At 37.4% G+C, this 21,477-nt stretch overlaps 1 protein-coding gene across 2 annotated transcripts in view; it reads left to right on the top strand.

Moving 5' to 3' along the window:
• The window catches only part of LOC114654330 (myosin-IIIb), a 174,038-nt gene extending 152,813 nt beyond the window's left edge, over window positions 1-21,225 (top strand). For both annotated transcript variants that reach the window (XM_028804811.2, XM_051929489.1), the window contains exons 26-30: window positions 1,336-1,425; window positions 12,471-12,636; window positions 13,732-14,070; window positions 20,750-20,819; window positions 20,996-21,225. In XM_028804811.2, coding sequence (XP_028660644.1) covers window positions 1,336-1,425; window positions 12,471-12,636; window positions 13,732-14,070; window positions 20,750-20,794 — 640 coding nt within the window. In that variant the 3' untranslated portion in view covers window positions 20,795-20,819; window positions 20,996-21,225. The remainder of the gene's footprint in view (window positions 1-1,335; window positions 1,426-12,470; window positions 12,637-13,731; window positions 14,071-20,749; window positions 20,820-20,995) is intronic.
• Window positions 21,226-21,477: the final 252 nt, after the last annotated feature.

Below are 21,477 nucleotides of genomic sequence, written 5' to 3'. Positions count from 1 at the left end.
GGAATTTTTGTAGGCTGGCCACCCCTGGGAAGGTTCATCACTGTTCCATGTTTTCTCCATTTGTGGATAATGGCTTTGTAACCTTTTCTAGACTGATAAATGTCAGTTACATTTGTTTCTCATCTTTTCCTGAATTTCTTTAGATTGCGGCATGATGTCTTCCTTTTTGGTATCTTTTGGCCTGCTTCACTTTGTCTGACAGGTTCTAGTTAACTGATCTCTTGATTCAACAGGTCTGGCAGTAATCAGGCCTGGGTGTGGCTAGTGAAATTGAACTCGGCTTTCCAAAAAATGTGATTAACTACAGCTACTTCATGAAATAACAAGGGTGGGGGCAATTACTTTTTCTTTTTCACATAGGGCCATGTAAGTTTGGATAGGTTTTTTTTCCTTAATAAATAAAATCATCACTTAAAAACTGCATTTTTGTTTATTTGGGCTATCTTTGTCTAATATTTTAAATTTGTTTGATGATCTGAAACATTTAAGTGTGACAAACATGCATAAAAAATAAGAAATCAGGAAGGGGAAAATACTTTTTTACAGCACTGTATATTTTGCCATTCTTGTATAAAATAGGAGAAGATGTTTTATGCATATTGTTTAAAAAAAAAAAAAGAGCTGCATTTCCACCAAAGTAGTTGTTTTCTTTTGATGGGTTGATTCTGGGTTTTCCATCGCAGGACATGTTCTTCTCATTGTTCTCCCAGCATTGGTTGAAGCATGCAACACCTACAATCTGCCTGATCCCCAAATGTTTGTCTCCCTTTTTAGCCATATTTCTACCCATTACTTTTATATAGGATTTAAGCAAAAGTCACTGAGGGTTATTATGTAACCAGTTGGTCTGTGGGTTTTACACTATAAAATGTTTTAATAAAACAGGTTCCAGCTGCTAGGACAACTAGAAAATCCACCTTATTATGGAGGATGGGGTGACACTGAGCCCCAAACCCCAGACACAACTGACACACAAATAGTCACGGGTTCAAATAAAGGATATTTTTATATTTTCTTTTTTTATCATTCCTTACATTTATGATGTTGTGCAAAATGACTCTTGAAACTTGCACATTCAAGAATGAGTCTTTTCAAGTGAAGTGACTTATAGATCCTGTTGTTTCAGTACCTTCTGTATGTAATTTGAAATGCTTTTTAGCATACACATTTTTTTTATCTTTTCATCTTCAGTCAGTAGTAACATGTGTTATTTGCTGCCCACTTACCAGTAAATGTGTGGTTAATATCCTAATGAACGTTCAATGAGCCAAAACCTGGCTGTTCCCACAGTTTTTAATGTGTTGCTAAACCTGTAATACTTCTTTTTTTTTTTAGGCAAGCTGAGGACTTAATGACTGATAAACCTCCAGGCTGTTTCCTGATTCGTGTGGGGCAGAGTAGAAATGGCTACACGCTTACATACAGGTATGAGAAGTTTTCCAAGATGCCAGTTGTTTCTCTTATCAGAAAGATACTTTATTTTGTTACTATATTCTGCTAATGGACTTTAATTTAAGTAGGGCTTATTTACAAAGAATAATGTACTAACATATTTGATTTATTTTTCTAAACCTGTTAACAGTGAAAATGTAGTTGTTGTTGATATTCCTCACACTCTTTCAATATGCCAGAGTTCTTATTTTTTTCTCTTATGTTGACACACACTTTTTCTATGGCATGCCCACAGTAGTAAATTTCTGTCTCAGTTTTGATTCACCAGAATTCTTGGTGAGACATTACGTAGTTCCTGATCTTCAGCATGCACCTGTCTTCTGCCTCAGCCCCTTGATCTTGTCTTGCGTGCTTCCTTGAAAACAACCCTCTAGCTGTAATACATTGAACTGTTTACTGTGGAGGCGTGCCAATCATTTTACCTTGGTTGTGCAAAGTGAGCATATACTGTACAACGTGTAGGTTTTGGGACAAGAAAACATCCACTTAACAACTGTTAACACATAGTTACTGTATCTACTTTGACATACTATATTAGTTTTACATAAAATTAGCTTTCAAGACAGAATATTCTAAAATAAGACCCCAATTCCAAAAAAGTTGGGATTCTGTGTAAAATATAAATAACAGAATACTATGATTTGCAAATCTCATAAACTCATATTTTATTTACAGTAGAACAGAGGTTCGCCAATATGCAAAAAACTACATCTATAAATTGTGGAACAATTTCAGAATAATGTTCCTCCGTGTAAAATCACAAAGACTTTGAATATCTCATCATCATCTACAGTACATAATATCATCAATCTGGAGAAATCTCTGCGTGCACAGGACAAGACCGAACATCAATATTAGATGCCCTTGATCTTCAGGCCCTCAGGCTGCACTGCATTAAAAACAGGCAAGATTCTGTCATGGAAATCACTGCATGGGCCCAGGAACACTTCCAGAAATTGTCTGTGAACACAATTTGCCGTGCCATCCACAAATGCAGGGTAAAGCTCTATCATGCAAAGAAGAAGCCATATGTGAACACAATCCAGAAACGCCACCATCCTCTCTGGGCCAAAGCTCATTTAAAATGGACCGAGACAAAGTGGACCACAAATCGAAATTTGACATTCTTTTTGGAAAACCTGAATGTCACATCCTCCATATTAAATAGGGGAAGGACCGTCCAGCTTGTTATCATTGCTCATTTCATAAGCCTGATATGAAGGTGCATTAGTGCCTATGGCTTGCACATCAATGCTGAAAGGTTTATACAGGTTTTAGAGCAACATATGCTCCCATCCAGACAACATCTTTTTCAGGGAGGGCCTTGCATATTTCAGCAAGACGATGCTAAACCGCATAGTGTACAGAATGGCTTCGTAGTACAAGAGTCCAGGTACTGAACTGGCCTGCCTGCAGTCTAGACCTTTCACCTTTCAAATAAAGTACCTTTCAAATAAAACCATTGAATCAACAAAACTCCCCAAGTACCCTATACATAAAATTTGAAAGCCACATGATCCAAAAACACATGAAATGCCAGAGTGATAGATTACAAAAAGGCCCAGTGATAAAGCACTAATAAATGCAGCATTTGCTTGAATACAGGGGAGTATTCGGGGAAATCCTAGTTAAAATGGGACCAAAGCTGTTACTAAACACAGTGAAACACCGCCAGCAAGGGTGATTGTGTTGGTAGCAAAGAGACTGAATTTGCCCTGTTCATACCAGTTGTCCTCCTAGGGAAAATATGGTAGAATCTGTCATTCAACCAAAAGGGACAGACTCCTGGATTTTTTTTCGCTAAGGCATATTGTTGAGCACAGAAGGGATGCAATTACAGTATGTTACAAAATAGAATTACTTTGAGAGGAGCATACTTGCAAGTCATAATACACATTTATCTTGTAGCACATACAGTATCTGTTAATACTGTAAAGCTAATCAAATATTTCTGTTCTGTTTGGAAGATAAATTTGTCAATATACAGTTCTAACACTGGAGGAGACTCGCAATGTCTTTTTCATCCGTTCTGTTTTGCATAGACTAAATCATTTGGACTGAAAAAAATAAAAGGTGTGTTTTCATACTACTGAGATATGACTTTTATGGTAAGAAAAAAAAACAAACTATAGTTTATTGGCAGTCTTTCAACTGCTATTATCTACAGTTGTAATTACTTAAGAATTTTCAATGAGCCATGTTTTCACAGCACACTGACACGTGTTTTTTTTGCTTTTGTTTTTAAATCAAAGAACATTTCTACTGTTTTTGTGAACTGAAAGCACCTGGGAGTTCAGCCAAATTGATGTGAACAGGGTGTGTGTTCATAAATCATCTGGACTCCTGTATGCTCCTATTATACCATGTTTTTTGTCGCAAAAATAATTTTTATATGACATTTGAGTTCAGTAGTTGTTTATTTTAGTCATTCATCAGGTATTTTTTGATTTATGTGACAGTGAAACCTCCTGAAAACAGTACATAATGTGGCTTTTTAATTGCGAAAATACACATATGGAGCTTGAGTGAATTCTGTGCATTGCTGCCTTCCATTCCTTTTCTGAAATGTTGAGTGAGTGATTCTTTTCCCACTGTACTCTGGGATGTTTGAAAGGGAGAGACTTTAAAATGTTTTTGTATATTACAGAAATGCTGTCTGAGTCCTTAAGACTGATCAATATTTTTTTCCGGAATAAAAGTAGGTTTTGTTTAAAATTGGGCATGTTTTGTTTAGCAAAGTTTCTAATTTGAAGGTAGTGAAGTTAAATTTGGAGTGTAATTGTTCGTAGGATGCAAAGACATTGTCTACGTACAGATCTCTAAGTGATTTAATCCCAAATGTTTTCCAGACTACATTTGATATACTGCATTGCATTTTTTCCAGTCCAAGAAAGGTGAATGAAGTTACAATATAATTTATATTTCATGTGTCATCAGGAGTTGACTAAATTCACAAGCATATATGTGACACCAGTTTAGCTAAGACACAGATCAAAAACTTGCCATATGGTACAAAATAAACTCTGTAGGTAATATTTTGAAGGCCCCTTCAAATATACAAGGTATCCTGGAACATCACTAGTAATTTGCTGACTTTGTGGCATGTGTGAATAAAAAATAAAAATGACATCCAGGGAATGCTCAACCTAGCACTATTTTTGGGAAAGCGTATGAACAAAGCTAAAAGTACTGGGTCAAGAATGCAAAATATCACAACATCCATATGTAAAAAACAGTAACATTAATGCTAGCAAACCAGTCATAAAGGACATAGAAATATAACAGCTAGTAAACAAAAACACAAAAAAACCCAACTTTTTTTCCAGATTTTGGTAGTCTTGGATGCTCTATGCAAATATTTATTGTGTAAATATTATCGATGTATAAAGTTGACTACTTATCCTTATAAGTGTGAGTGATTATGGCTAAATTCATACAGCAGGACTGTCAGTTGTCAGTGGGAAGGCAGCAGATTGTGGTTGTTTAGTCAGAATTAATTTATGAATGAACTAGTCACCAATTTTGAGTGTTATATTTTACTCTGTGTAAAATGTGCAGAAATAGTTGATGTCTGTCCACTGAGTTGGAAAAGTATGCTTTAGGAAGGGGTGTAAATATATTCATTGTACAGCATATGAACTTTTTTATCAGTTCAGACCTATTGCCATGCTAAAAGTCCAGTTTCCCAGCACTAAAATTAAGAAGAAAGCTTTTAGCTGCTTTCTGACACTCTTGCTTGATCGAAGCACAAAGGAATATACTAATCTCATAGAATGGCAAAATAAATGCACATAACACAGCTAGATTAATTTCCCACAGTTGCACAACATACAACCTTTTTTTTTAATTTTACAAAAAATGACTGTTCGTAATTCTTGTGGGATTTTTATGCCTTGAGTTATATAATGTAGAAATCTCCCACTGCTGCCTCTGTTCTTGAGGTTAACATCTAGTTTTTATTTATATATATAAAGGTCCGGAGTAATTACTTTCATTGCATTCGTAGGCTGAGTCTTAACGACCTGAATTGTGTGGGTGGTTACCTACCAGGTAACACTTGTGGTTGGCAGATGCTGATGTCCAAGGTTCGATCCCTGAGAGGGGAGCAGTAGAGTGTGTACGCCTGATGAGCCCAAATGAGGGTGAAACACGTGTTGTGTACTCTTTGCATTATTTGACAGTAAACTATGCAACATTCCATGATCTGCTTCTTGCAAGTGAAAGAGGGCACCGTGGCGCGGATGTTTGCCGAATGGCAGACCAACCACAAGCGTTACCTGGTAGGTAACCACCCACACAATTCAGGTCATCGAGACTCAGACCACGAATGCAATGAATGTAATATATATATAATGAAGAAACCCTTTTCTTATGTAGTAAAAATTTAAATATACTTCACAGGTCCCAGTGAAGCTATGAATGTGATGTTCTCTTTAGACCTTTGCCATGATTTTGTCCAAATAAGAGACCTTAATAGGTAGTATTAGATTTAGTGTTTATTTTTCATTTTGGTCTGCTTTTGGAGACCGTATATATAAACCATGAAAGAAAAGTAAGCATGTGAATGTATTAAAAAATTAATAATTTTAATTCCAGTACTACCACTGAAACTGGGCATAGCAAAGTCTGTCATTTGGAATGTTTTGAAACATTGGAGTACTTGCTACCTGCAAACAACCATTTTGCTCAAGAAAAAAAAAATTTTTTTTGATAAGTAGTAGTGTTGGGCGGTATACCGGTTCATACCAAAAAACGTTTTTTATTTTTGTTATGATATGGATTTTTCTTATACCGGAACACCGGTTTAAATAGCCTAAACAACATTCGGAACGTGGTGCAGCGGGAAACTGTTTAAGGGGGACCTTTTTCACTGGTGCACCGCAAAATACGCATCCAACAGAGTACATGTGTTAGTGGAGGTATTGAGCAGTGAAAATGGACAGGGAACATTCTGAAACTGAAGCTGTAGCAGACGATAAAGTTGAACATGATAACACAGAAGAACTTTTGACGAAAAAAGGTGCTGTGTCTGTTATCTGTAGATAGTTTGGTTTTAAAAGGTCGGATGTGGAGCATTATGTTCAAATGTATGAATACTGTTTCTATACTACTGGATAATACTGCAAGCCAAGTTGTACTTGTTTTATTTTTTTTTTTTTTTTCAATACTGTGTAATGTATCTGGTTACTGTGTAATACAGTGACGGTGATGGTGCCGGTCCCCTACAGACTCCCTCTTCCCACATGGGAGTCTGTTGAACCAACACCGTCAATAGTTATGACCGAGATGAGCTGAGAAATCTCATTGAAGCCAGGGGATGTTGGAAAGTGCTCAAGTGCTTTTGTTAAAAACAGTCAAAGTAAAACCAAAAGTGTCCGTTGGACAGTGTTCAGAAAAATACAGTACCCAAATAAATAGCAAAGTTTTGATGTAATAGTATTATTACTGGAAGTTGCACTATTATTTATTTTATTGTTATAATTTATTAGTTTATATATTATGCAGTTTAATGATGGTAAAGTTGTTTAAAAAGTCACTTTAACATGTCAGTGGACAGAGATTGTTAACATTAACAAAGTGTAGTTGGTTTACAAAACATATTTGCCATTTATTCCTTTTCTAAGACGTGTTCAGTGCAATACATCTAAATGCCTCTTTGGATGGTTGACAATTTGTTGTCAAAGTTTTAGTTTAAGCGGTTTGCAAAATTTGTTCAGTAAAAAGGTTCTATATTTTGACAGCAACTGTCATGCAGTGTGATTCCTTCTCTTAATTAGTGCCCCCCCCCTTTGAAAACTATCACTTTATGGAGCCATGCAAACCTGTATTAATACTTGTGTGCACATTACAATGTTTTTTTGTACAGTGTACAATTCTCATGACAGTGGAATAGGTTATTCTTAGCCAGTCTACTGCAGTAATTGCAGTGGAAAATGTGATTAACTCATGCATGGGAAAAAAATACCGTTGAATACCGTGAAAACGGTACAATCTTGAAAAATACCGTGATGTAGAATTTTGGTCATACCACCCAGCACAAATAAGTAGTCACCTAAAAGTAAAATACAGTAATCCCTCGCTATATCGCGCTTCGACTTTCGCAGCTTCACTCTATCGCCGATTTTATATGTAAGCATATTTAAATATATATCGCGGATTTTTTGGTTGTTCGCGGATTTCTGCAGACAATGGGTCTTTTAATTTCTGGTACATGCTTCCTCAGTTGGTTTGCCCAGTTGATTTCATACAAGGGACGCTATTGGCAGATGGCTGAGAAGCTACCCAACCAGAGTGCGTATTACGTATTAAATAAAACTTCTCAAATATATTGTGAGCACAGGGGCTTTTCGCACCCCTAGAGGATAAGGCCGCCACTCAAAAAACGCTGAAAGATTACCTTCACATTGCTTTCTTCCTTGCTGGGCTTATATGGCTGATTTGTCAAGTGATATGCTTCCCGCACTATGCTTCGCATACTTAAAAGATCAAACAGCACGTATTAATTTTTGATTGTTTGCTTTTCTCTCTCTCTCGCTCTGACATTCTCTGCTCCTGACGGAGGGGGTGTGAGCAGGGGGGCTGTTCGCACCCCTAGACAATACGGACGCTCGTCTAAAAATGCTGAAAGATTACCTTCACGTTGCTCCCTTCTGTGCATTTGCTTTGTCAAGCGACATGCTTTCCGCACGGAGCTTCGCATACGTAAAAGCTTGAATGGCACGTATTGATTTTTGATTGTTTGTTTTTCTCTCTCTCTCTCTCTCTGACATTCTCTGCTCCTGACGGAGGGGGTGTGAGCAGAGGGGCTGTTCGCACACTGGCCTAGAGGATACAGACGCTCCTCTAAAAAATGCTGAAAGACTACCTTTATATTGTACATCCTTGCAGCTGTTTTGTCCAGCGGTGCTTCGCATACTTAAAAGCCAAACAGCCCTATTGATTTTTGTTTGCTTTTTTCTCTCTCTCTCTGACATTCTCTGTTTGCATTCTTTTAATTGTGAGACGGAACTGTCATCTCTGTCTTGTCATGGAGCACAGTTTAAACTTTTGAAAAAGAGACAAATGTTTGTTTGCAGTCTTTGAATAAAGTTCCTGTCTCTCTACAACCTCCTGTGTTTCTGTGCAAATCTGTGACCCAAGCATGACAATATAAAAATAACCATATAAACATATGGTTTCTACTTCGCGGATTTTCACCTTTCGCGGGGGGGTCTGGAACGCAACCCCCGTGATAGAGGAAGGATTACTGTACATATTTCCTTTCACTCTTTAGAATATATCACAACTGCAAATCTGTCACAATTTTATAGCATATATATTTTTGCAGTTTTTCTGATTGTGAAAGATTTTTCTACAAGAACAGAATCACAATTTCTTGCTTTACCTTGGAGACCTAAATCTATAGAACCAGTTTGAATGCCTTTGCTAAATGTGTTTTGTGTTTTTGACTAATTTGTGGTTTGTCAGTTCTAAGAAAATAGACATTACAAATTGAGATTATTACTTTACAAACAAAAACCTTATCGAGAAAGTTTGACTGTTTTCTGTCCTTATGATTTGTAAGACAGATTTTTGTATTTTCTTCTGTTGCCAAGGCTCTGCATTTAAATTTTATCTGTATTTTTAGTCATTAAATAAGTTTTGAAAAATGTGTTCGGTTTTGCCAGCAGCTGACTTTAATTCTTAACAGTAGGTTGTGCTAAAAGTTCCTTGTTGTCTTCAGTAGTGATGTTTTGACTGGTTAATCCTTCCAAAAAATCCCAGTGACATTTATGGATGCCTCCAGCATAACTGACAATGGTATTCTTTCACTTTCACATACACATGTATACACCAGTAAATTCACTAAAACTATTTGACAAGAACAGGCAGTGCAGTCTGACAAAGCTAGTCAGTTCTTTTTTTTATTATTTATCCAAAATTATCCGTTCAGGTTTTGAAGGTTTTTATAGTCTTACTGACTGCTGCACTACTTGATAAGCTCTATGGAATAATTGTTTATAGTTCTCTGTGTAGGAAATATTTAACATTTGTGCAGAATTTACCATTAATGATTTTTCAACTGTCTTCTTGTTAAAGAACAGTTTTTAAAATAATAGCTTGTATCCTCTGTACCTGTTTTCTTATTTAATTTTGAACTCTTCAGTCACATCCCTTTTTAATGTCTTTTTGCTTAAAGTTTAGCACCTTCAGACTTTCTTCATAGCTTTAACCTTGCAACTGTGGAATCGGCGTAATCGCTCTTCTCTGGACATTCATTAATGTTGCAATATGGGGACCAAAACTACATACAGTACAGTATTCCAGATGATGCCTTACTAATGTGTTATGTGACGTATATCTTCACTGGACTTGTCCTCCGCACGTCATGTTGCTTAACCCAGCGCCTTGACTCCTAGGTCCTGCTCATAAGGGGAATTTTCAAGTTTGAAAAATTCTATTGCTTATCTAAATATGGTATTTTCACTTCCTCGGATTAAAACCTTATGCTAACTTTTAATAATTTTCCTAAGTCTAAATTCTGTACAGGTCCATCTGTAATAGTTCAGCTCATTCCAGATTATCTGACCTTGTATATCTTCTGCAAACTTAACTGGTTTACTGTTTATTTTCATGTTAAGATTATTTATGTATAGTAACAGAGCAGTGGCTCCCCAGTGCTGATTCCCTGACACATATCACTTTTAATATAACCTAATTCTGAAAAGATGAGTCAAAGCATAGCCCTTTGCTTCCAGTGTTTGACAATTTTGCACCCATCTACAGTAGAGAGATCACAAGAACCGATACTTTGGTATTAAGTTGAAGCCAAAGCTCCAAAAATGAAACTGTACTAGCTCTTTGACAGTATTGATGAAAGCTGGGACATATTACTTTGGAAGGCACGATAATATGTGAGAAAATCAAGAGTAAAAATTCATATGAAAATGGCAAGCACTGATGATGGTACAGTACCTCATCAACACTCGTGTAAAAGGAAAAAAAAACTGAAGTCATTGCTGGGAATAGTTTGTGTTCAAGGCAGAAGAATTTCTTCATGCAACTGCAGGAAAACACACATGCATAGGCTGTTGTTATTTCCAGTTTTATTCTGTTATGGTATTAGTTCAGAAACAGCATACTTTGAGAGTAAAATAACATTGCTGATCAGATGAGGTGTACTTTAACTTGTATTGCCACACATTTGTAAGAGAGTAGGTTAATCACATTCTAGTAGTGTCCTGTTCAGTCCCTGTAAATAAATGGTGGCGTCACACTCATTTTCTGATTGTAATGAGCAGCTCTACAGGTGTCTGCCCATGGTTGGTGGGGACCTCACTTACATCCACAATTATGCATGTAGGTGTGGGAAGACTGCAACCCCCAACGTAAAGCCAGAGCTACACAGGAATAACTTAAAAACTACAATGTTAATGTCCTGGAGTGGCAGATTCAAAGTCCACATTTTAATCCAATTCAGAATTTGTGGTTGGACTACTTGAAAAACACTGTTCACTCATAATATGTCAATAGCCTGAGCTTGAGTAATTTTGTAAAAAGAATGGGGAAAAATTGCCATGTTCAGATGTGCAAAGCTGAAAGAGACCTGCGCGCACATTCTCAAAGCTATTATGGCAGCCAAAGGTGCATCAACTGAATACTGGCTTGAAGGGGGTGGACACTTACACAGTCATTTATTTTGTGATTTATATCTAATTAAGTTAAACCATAAAAAATGTGAAAACTTCTGAGGGGATAAATACTTCTTGTAATGCACATTTTTGCTTGTATGTTTTTGTTGTGTCCCTGTAGAATTCCAGAATATTTGTGAAACATGAGCTCCCCATCAAAACCCACATTGGCTGTTCACTAATATGCCTGCTTTTGACATTTGTTGCCAAGTCTTTTTCTTAATAATTGATTGCATTAAGTATATAAGTATAAGTTATAGTTATAGCTTAGTCGAGGTAAAAGTGATATGTAAATTCAGTCAATTGCAAGCTAGAGGATAAAGACAGTGATTCACATCTGGGTGCCAGCGTTCAGTGGAGTGGCTTGTGGTGATAATAGAGGGTCTTTTGTGTAGATGAAAAACATCATCAGTCATGTTTTCTGAACAGGATTTTAGAGTTACAGTAAAAATGGCATTTACAGTGAACATATTTAGGAAAAGTCGAGAAGGAAGGAGAGCAGCATGGCAGTGCACTCTACAGTATTTAAAAATTTAAACATTAACGCCCATTGTAATCGTCAATAGCATTTCTGGTGCTAAAAATCCCTGCAGCTGCAGAGGGGTTATTGACTACTTCACATATGAAAAATTTACCACTTCTAAATCAAAATTAAAGTTTTAGTTTTTGAATTGGCTCTCTACCACAACAAACGGAGAAAAAGTAAAAAGTTCAACAGCAGAAGCACTTACGAGTGTTCGAATTACCCATAGTCCATTGAATTGTGAAACCATTCCGAAATGTTTACCCAGTTTGTCAACATTCTCTCTTCTGTTCCTCCTTTAGTATTTCTTTTTTCCCCCCACTGTTATGCTTTTTTTAGCCTAGCTTCCCGCTGTCTGTGCTCTTTATATCACAAGTTTATACTCTCCAACCAGCAAAAGCAATTACAGTATGTTAGAAATAATGTAAATTCCATTTGATATTAGGATCATTACACAGCATCAACTAAATACTTTGTTTAAATTGCTGTACTGCTTGTTAGGTCCCACAAGGGATTTTACTTGAAAGCTATGCCATCTTCTGTAGAGGAGAGGATGACTGAAGTTATATTGATGTTATTTTCAGGACACGTACTACTGGAGAGGCTGTATTATGAAGTTTCCCTATCAAGTTGGTCTTTGGAAGTATACCATTTTCATTAGGCACCAATGTTTAGCATGTTTATTAACCTATTTAATGCAAAATGTTAATGTTTTTATAAATAAAAACTGTAACTAAAAACTTGATGTACTGTTTATGCTTGATGTATGCACAATAAAATGTACCTTTTTTTTTTATTTTTATTGTTTTTGATAACTATTCAAGGGGTAAAGATCGATGTCGACACTACCTCATTGAAATGCAGTCTAATGGGAAATATGTCATCCTTGGCGAGGACCGAGCCCATGCTTCTCTAATTGACCTCATTGAATATCACAAGACAGTTGGAATTCAGCCTTTCATGGAGGTGCTTGTGGATCCATGTGGTCAGGTAGGTGGACGGCTATTAATGTTTTAATGTCAGAATCCTTGCTTTCATTATACGAGGGGGAGTCCTGCTAATGTTAGAAAACTGATTGATATTTCCCAGTGTAGTCTCTACCCTTCTCAATGCACTTGCGCCACCTGCCTGGAAGTGCCTGGATTCCAGCAGAATAAAAGGTTTTGTTTTGTCTTGTCCTCGACTTGTTGCATATTCATGATGCCTGATCAAGTTTAGACGACTCCAAAGCTTTGACATTACATCCTACATTTTTGTGGTTCCCTTAGAACACCTAAGTAGGGCCTGAACAATGGTTCAAGTCCAGGGCTCCCTCTCTATTAAGTTTGCTTCTGCCTGATTTTCTTGATTATAAGCACTGCATTTCCCAGAAAGAAAGATATTAATCTCCTGATCAAAATAACTCTTGCCAGTTTTTGTGGCTTGCCAAGTTTCATTAGACACTGTACATCCTGTACTATTAAACAGCAAGCCATTTCAATTCACCCAAATTACAGGCCTTGGCTTCTGAATAATAGACCCATTCATACTGATGAGCAGAAGCATTAAACAAATAATTCCGTTTCTTCAAAGGCTTGCTGTTGAAGTGCTTAATCAGCAATATTTTTCCATTATAGATATGAACTAAAATAAAAAATCATCACTAGCGAGAATGTTTTCTTGTTTATACCTGTATTTTTCTTTTTTTTGCCCTTGTTCTGTTTTATGTAATGATCCGAATAAATCATGTTTATCATTTCTTGAATCATGTGGTCATTTCTTTTATTTCTTCATTCAACTTTAAAATAAACTTGTAGCTTATATAACTTCATTCATCAAATGGTTTAAATTTGAATGGTACAATATGCACACTGCATTCACCAGTCTATTACTTAGTCATGTTTATATTATTATTGGGATTTTAGTGGTGCTGGATTATTAAACCAATAAACTCAATTCTTTATCTGGCTGGATTTTAATTAAATTAACTATTTGACAGGGGAAATATTAGGAATTGGCTGAGATATGATGTATCTAAAGTCTTGGCTATTAATTTATGCATTTCAATATACAAAAGCAAGTTTAATTTCATATCTGTCCTTCCAGAAATGCAAACAGCAGCCAGACTATGAGGAGCTACAGAATATAATTAAAACATCATCGATCCATGAGGAGAATGTTGATGCTTTGGAAGGCAACGAACAGTTGCATCATGAGCATATCGAACATCCTTCCCCTCTGGGTTCCAGCAACATGAAAGACCCTCATGTGCCGCCAGTAATGAAAAGAATATTTGAACGGAACGCTCGTGCAGAGGCAAAAAATATTCCCAAAAAATGGACACAGGATGAAAGCAACATTTATAACAAAAATAGTAGCCGTCCTTTTCCTCGACTTTACCCGTCTATACGCCTGGCTATGAGGGAAATCCAGCAAATTCAGCAGGTGAGAGATTTACTACTTGGTATAATATGCATTTGTTTGTTTTTAATACAATACTGAATAGACACTCATATATATCAAACATTTACTCTCATTATTATTTGGTAAGTTTGAATTGATTTTAATATTCTAGTTTCACTTTTTTCACCTTTAACCCCTCTTGTGCAGAGCGCTTACACATTTCCAACAGTAACTGATTATTAATCTATTCTATTTTTTATATCTGTGTACATTAAAACACAAACTAAATTAAACATTTTACCTCTTTGTTTTAAATGTAAAACTATTATTCTCAAACTGTATTTCTGTATTATTATGTACAAATTATAAGTGATGTGCCGAGATTTCAAACTTGCTTTCCATATTTGACCAGGGACATGCTGTTTAATGTAGTGAATTAACCTGCAGTATCTCAAATAGGCCAGGACTGCATTCCTCGGGCACAGTACTTCAAGGACTACCTTGAAAAAACACAGTTGACCATTAAACCCACAGTAGCTGTCCTTTGCTTATGGGATCCCCAATTAAAGAAATTGTATTGATGATCTCCACTGGAGTAAATTAATCATTTGTTGCCTAGTGCACACCACTTAAAGGAATAACTCCACTTTCTGATGCTGACTGATGGACCGACTGTATGTGTCTGAATCACTGAAGGTTTCTGTTACCTGTTAAAGCAAATATTTTTTTTTGTGAAATGTTTGCATCTCTTTACATTGATAGTATTACTGCATCAACTGCCTAGGTAAAATGTAAATAAAAGTGTACCTTTGCTAACAAACTGAACCAACCGGTAAAGTCACTTGGCAAAAGGCTAATAAATCCAATGCACCTGAGCACCATATAAATGTCTCTTTTTCTACAGTAGCTACACTGGTTATCACTGCTCGCGATTATTTTTTCATAAAGCATTCACGTAGTCAGTGGCCTAAAATTTATACTGAAATACCACATCTCCTGCATGTACTATATCTGGTGTACAAATAGGTAATGCACACAACTTGACATTAAAGACAAGTTCAAGGTACCGTATTTTTCGCACCATAAGACGCACTTTTTTTTCCCCAAAAGAAGGTTGGAAATGTCTGTGCGTCTTATGGAGCGAATATTGCGTCACAGACCATGATGTATATTACCTGACAAAAGTCGACATCCAGGGGTAGAGGGCGACAAAACTCACTGTTACGTTACAGGCATTCCCTCTGTGCTTGGAGGAATGTTAGACTCATTGACTCGGCATCTAATCCTTGCGTGTGCGTGAGTTGCGAAATGTAAACAAATATAAACAAAGGCAAGATAGCATCTACATCTCATGAGGGAGCGAAGCAAGTGCAGAAAACAAAGCGCATTATCACTGAGTCGGACTCAGGACTCGACAGATTACCAGCCGTTGGACTACTTCAGGCTGTTCTTTCCTGAAGCTGCCTTTTAGCTACTGTCAGACGAGACAAACAGGTATGCAGAGCAATTTTTTGAATCGAGGGCTGTGCTTGCACCGCATTCTCGTTTTTCAAACTGGAAACCCACAACAAAACACGAGATGAAGGGCTTTGTGGCATTACAAATATAGATGGGACTAGACTGGTGATATAACTTCAGGGAACATTGGTCCAAACGTGCTTTGTCCCCTGGTGGCTTTGGACAGGTTATGCCGCGTGATGATAGGTACGTGCTCCTGCAAAGTGATTGTGAGCAACTGAGCTTCATAAATTCTGACACTAGCGATGAGGAGTTCTTGGGGTTTCCATAAAACTAGAAGAGTGCTTGAACCTTAAAGTCTCTCCTTATTTGTTAATGACAGTGATGATGTTTCTTAATACCGCTGTTGAATTTACATGGTTGAAATATTATTCTGCTATATTTTATTAAACATATTAGTGCACCATTTGGTTCAGAATATTTTTTTTCTTGTTTTCCTCCTCTAAACCTAGGTGCGTCTTATGGTGTAAAAAATACGGTAATTAATAGAACAAAAACAAGGTTGAGTCATTTCTTCTTGAGATAGTCATACACTTTATTATTAAAAAAAAAAAAAAAAAAGAGAGAGAGAGAAATAATTAAATAACTGTCAGAAAGGCATTTTTTAAAATGCTGTCTGTTTGTGAGGGCACTTTTTGCGGATTCACGACTTCGCGGGTTTTTAAATACAAGTGATTGCCCGCCTATCGCGGAAGTTATGTTCCAGACCCATCAGCAACAGGAGAAAATCCGCGATATAGAAAGACCATATAAATAAACATTTTTATAGTTTAAGCCTTAAAATACACATCCCACATGCTTTAAACACATGTAAACTTACAAAACACACTTTGTTAACACATATGATATGTGGATGTCGGGCTAAGGATATGAGTAACATCTCACTATTATAAAACATTTTAACTTCACGCAAGACAAGACAGTGAGACAGGAAAATAGCTGCTGTACAGGCTTTTAAATTATTGACACGCAGAGCGACAAGCACCCCCTGGACAACGCGAAGTGGCAGGAGCGTACTGCGCCTCTGGGGAGGGGGGTTTGAGCGAACGTGCGTTCAGCCCTCACACCCCCCCCCACTACTCCTCCTCCTTCCGAAAGCGCAGAGCGACAAACAGGCTTTTTGACAGAAGCAGCACAAAGTCCATTTCTGCTCAGCGTGAGTTCAGCTGCCCCCCTTCACAAAGCGAGTGCAGACACATTGACGTCTGATCGCTGCGTGCAGTGTTGGTCTGCGGTGTTTAAGAATGTAGAAAGTGTTTAAGAGCATAGGAAGTGTTTATATAAGAGTGTGGGAAAGGTTAACAAGAGAGTGAGAAAGGTTTATAAGAGTGTGGGAAGGGTTTATAAAGCCTTAAAATATGTATAAATAATAAAATAAATATAGGTCGCTACTTCGCGGATTTTCACCTATCACAGGGGGATCTGGAACATAACCCCCGCGATATGTGAGGGATGACTGTACTCCATTACATGGCAGAACAAGCATTTGCCTTGAATGAAAAACGTTTCCATTATCGAGGGAAGGCAGCTTCACAAAGTCTTGTTGACATTTGCCCATAAATATTGGGGACATTTTTTTATGGTGAAATTACATAAGGCTTCAAAAAATCAATTGTACATGAATTATTAAGCCTGTTCACTGTCTAGATATTACTGCATAAACATTATGACATAAACATGAATTAAAACATTGCAAAATGCAGTCAATATAAAAAAATATGAGGAACACTGTGAGATAATTTCAAATAAGGTTTTGAAAACTTTTGAAACTTTTTCCCCCTAAGTTTTCTGCTCGTTCCAATTAGCTCATCCATGTTTTTGCCTCCCCATTAGTTCTTATCAACATTGCCATGACAATTAAAGTAAGGCCTGTAAAAGGTACTGTATAGCGCCTGACCCAGCACAGACTGACGCAGAGGCATGTGTAAAATAAACAGACTTTTTCTTTATTTCTCTTCAGCCATGGGGCACGCCTTCCCTGTGTCCCACAGGCCCAACAGAGTCCCACAAGCACTTAATGCAGCAAACAAACAACAAATCCTTCCTCTCGCACCACCACTCCTCCCAGGCAACCTCGTCCTCTTCCTCCCGATTCTGGCTCCTGAGTGGTGGATGCTGGCCCTTTTTATAGCCCACCCGGAAGTGCTCCAGGTGCTTGATCACCTGTAGCTAATTGCACCTCCGGGTGGGGCTACAGAGATGTCCAGGTGGGTTCCTGGCTCCATGCAGCACCCCCTGGCGGCCACCCCAGATTCCCACAGGGTTGTGGAGAACTCCATCTCCCATGAAACCCTGCGGGAAACTGAGGCACCATCGTCGGCCAGGGAGTCTGCCACCAAGCGTCCCAGGGGAGGTAGTGAGATGCCCATGGCTGCTCCCCCGGAACATATGTAGAAGGGGCGTCCCAGCCAGGCATGGGACCCAGCCGCCCACTACAGGCCCCTCAAGGCAGCACCCCAGCTAAGATCTGTGGACTGTCTTTGTGAACATATTTCAGATTCCAGAACTGTGTAATTTGTTTTTAAGTATGGATCCTTTAGTGACATTCTGCTGAAAACTATAAAATACTACTTTTTTTTTTTTTTTACTCAATTTATATTTCGTAAACCTTAAATACTAAAGATCAAATAGTTTTTAAAACAAGTATTACTATTACTCAGTCTATTTTCTGGACTGTTCTTTTATTAATTTCAGGTTAAAAGAGCTTTAGCAAGTCCAAGCAAATAAATGTTAGTAACCAGGATTTCTGTCTGTCATAGGACAATCACTTGACTGAGTTGTCATTTATTACAGTTAAACAGATGAAAGTTATTTGTAGGATGCAACACCCCATTACCCTCACATGATTTGTAATGTCTAATCTAGGTTCAAAGTGCAGATTTTAAAGGAAACTAATGCATGACTGTTTCAGCTATGACTACTACTATAATTCTAAGAATGACTTGAAAATTATTTTTATCAGTTTCATGTAAATCTTTATTTTATTTATTACCCTTCACAATGAGCATTATCTTCGGTCTGTATATTTTACCTACATCAGATTTTCATTCTAATTTTAGCTGACTGCAACATAAGTGTAACATATATAAACTGTGTTCATTTTTTACTACTCGCTTATTCTAATATAGAGTCACAAGTAGGCAAGCAGCCAGTTGATAGTCTCTACAGCGTCCACTTAAGGAACGTTCAGCCCTCTCAGATTGCGAGACTGCCCTGGATGTTTCAATGAGCTCTATGAGCTCGTTTATATTTGAAAATTCTCCCCAGGCTGGCTGGGTGAAATGCTCTGGCAGGCAATTTATAAACAGCAAACATGCCACTTTTTTTACTATTTGATAGGTGGTGCAATTAGCGGGCCTTAACCAGCCTGCCACCTCTTCCCATAGAACGTCCGGTTGTTCTCTGGTAGCCCGTTCAGGGTCAAACCTCCAGGTCTGTATTTTCTTCACCTGCTGGCCCGGGGAAAGTCCACTTTCCTGTGGGACCTTAGCCCCAGTAGGAAGGACAGCGCTGTCCTCCGAGAGAGCATAATAAGTCCCCAGCATTTCCCCCATAGAGACCAGCCCACGTCTGTGTGTCCCCTCGACATTCTCCCTATTCAATTTGGGTGCCCCAGAGATAGCCAAAGGGAGCGGAGTCTGCACCGGTTCTTTCGGAAACCCGAGATGCACTCCCCACCCGAAAGCTCGGCCCAGGTACTCTCCCACCTGGACATGATTCAGGTCCGGTCCCGTTCTCTTCAGGGCTTTCTCCATCCTGCCAACTACGCCACTGTCACAAGAATGAACATGCGACATCAGGAAGGTTTGGGGCAGCCACCCATTTAATCGATTACGGCTACAAAATTGATTTAATATGATAGACATGTTCATTCAACCAAGTCCAAAACAGAACTGACTTCTTCAGGCAGTATGGCGGCTTTTAAAGGCCAGCTAAGGAAGTGACGTCATCAGCCCCGGAACCGGAAGGGACGTCATTGGCTGCCCCAGAGCCGGGCGGGATTTCCCTAGAATGGTCTGCAAAACATCAAGAGGGAAAATTAGTACACTCCGCCACCCCCTGGCCTGCCATGGAATTACCTGTATTTAAGCCCTTTGGCTGTCTCCTAAACACACGTGTGTGACACCTCCTATGATTCACATTTGGAGTTATTAGTCTTGTACGCCTTATACAGCTGTTATTTATTTTGCAGCTTCTGTTTTATCTCGTACCCACTGCAGAGTTTTTTTTGTTGTTTTTTTTTATTTCTACTAATTCCAAATTTAGGTATGTACCTGATCTGTATTATATGTAAAAAAAAATTTTAAACCTGTTTCACTGCTCCTCGACGGTCTCCACATTTAAAAGCTTATCCCAATTTATCCGTTTAGACTTTTGCCGCATTGACTCACAATTTGCCTTTCCACCAAAGTTAAAACTTAAGTTTTAGTCTTTGCATCAGTGCATTGCTAAAACAATGAGAACTTTATTACATTATGGTCATTGACCCTAGCAGTTCAATACTAAATCTAGTACTTTTTAAGGAACCACCAACTACAGTGGTTCCTTAAAGTACTGTGTTAAAAACAGTCTCTGATTAAATCTAAAAACTCCTGCTCTTGTAAGCCACTATTTGCAAGTTTAGTCCAGTTAAAACAGGTAGTTAAAGCCTCCCCTGAATATAATAACTCCCTGTAAACTTGCCTTTTTAATATCACTAAAAAGGTGTGCATTGAAATTACTGTCTGCTTTGGGGGGGCCTATAGCACACTCCAAAAAGAAGGCCTCTATCCCTAATACTTTTCCAGACGAATCCAGATGTACTCACTAAAATGTGGCTCATTCTTCAAATGAAGAAGACTTGCATTTAAATTCTGCTTTACATAAATGGCAACCCACCTTTCCTGTTCTATCTATCCTTCCTAAAAATGTGTACCCACCTACAATATGTTACACTCATCCGCATCTTTGTTATTTAGCCATGTTTCCGTTAACTGGTATTGTATCATAATTATGCTCAGCCACATTACTTGTGATGCTTCTAGCATTAAGGCAAGTTATATTTAATGTGTTACTTATTTTACTTTTACATTTAAATTTTGGGTTAAAATTTACATTACTATGCAATTAAAAAAAAGTTACTGACTCGACTTTGTAAAGTTTTTCTTTTATTTCATATGTGACTTTCTGTAGTGTAATGATTGATTTCATTTATTTATTTTAGCATTTTAGTGATCGTACAAATGACTCTGAGGCGAAGAACTCCTGATATTAGGCTATTTCTGCTAGTTAAGGTGAGTGAGGCTGTTCTTTGTCCAAATTGTAAAATTATATGGTTTTACAATATTAATGTAATAATTTTTCTTGTACATTTTGCTTATGAAAATGTATGGGAGAGATCTGCAGCCTAATGTCTGAGAGCAAAAATGACTGATATACTCATAACTTTCTTTTTCTGTTTCATTTTCAGAGTTTAAAGGAAATGTGTTCAGAACAATCTGGATTGATTGAATTATTTATGTTGTTATCCAAAATGGATATGGTGAGAATAAGTAATGTGTAAGATTTTAAGTGATTGTGGGATTTTTAGGCTTATGAACTTGGTAATCTTATTTAGCAGTTGTACAGAACTGTTGTGGCATAAATGCATTATTTGTAATTTTAATGTATATTTTAAAAATATAAAATAAAGGACATTTTTAAGTAATACAAAATTGAGTTTTTGTGGATTTTTAATTAAAGAAATATATTAAATATTTGGATTACAGATTCAGTTCATTTTAAGTCTGATGTTGTCTATGTGGTCCATGTTCCTTGGTGTTTGCATGATGTACTATCAAACTTTTTAAAGCTTTTTAACTTTTTAATACTAGTTATCATACTAAGTGAATGACTTGTTACTCCACATTTTTTTTGTGATGTCTGGTTCTTGATACATGTTTCGACAGTTAT

Source organism: Erpetoichthys calabaricus, chromosome 7 (genome assembly GCF_900747795.2).
Source record: "Erpetoichthys calabaricus chromosome 7, fErpCal1.3, whole genome shotgun sequence".
Taxonomy (NCBI): domain Eukaryota; kingdom Metazoa; phylum Chordata; class Cladistia; order Polypteriformes; family Polypteridae; genus Erpetoichthys; species Erpetoichthys calabaricus.
Note: the sequence above shows the minus strand (reverse complement) of the source record. Positions and strands in the feature narration are given on the sequence as shown.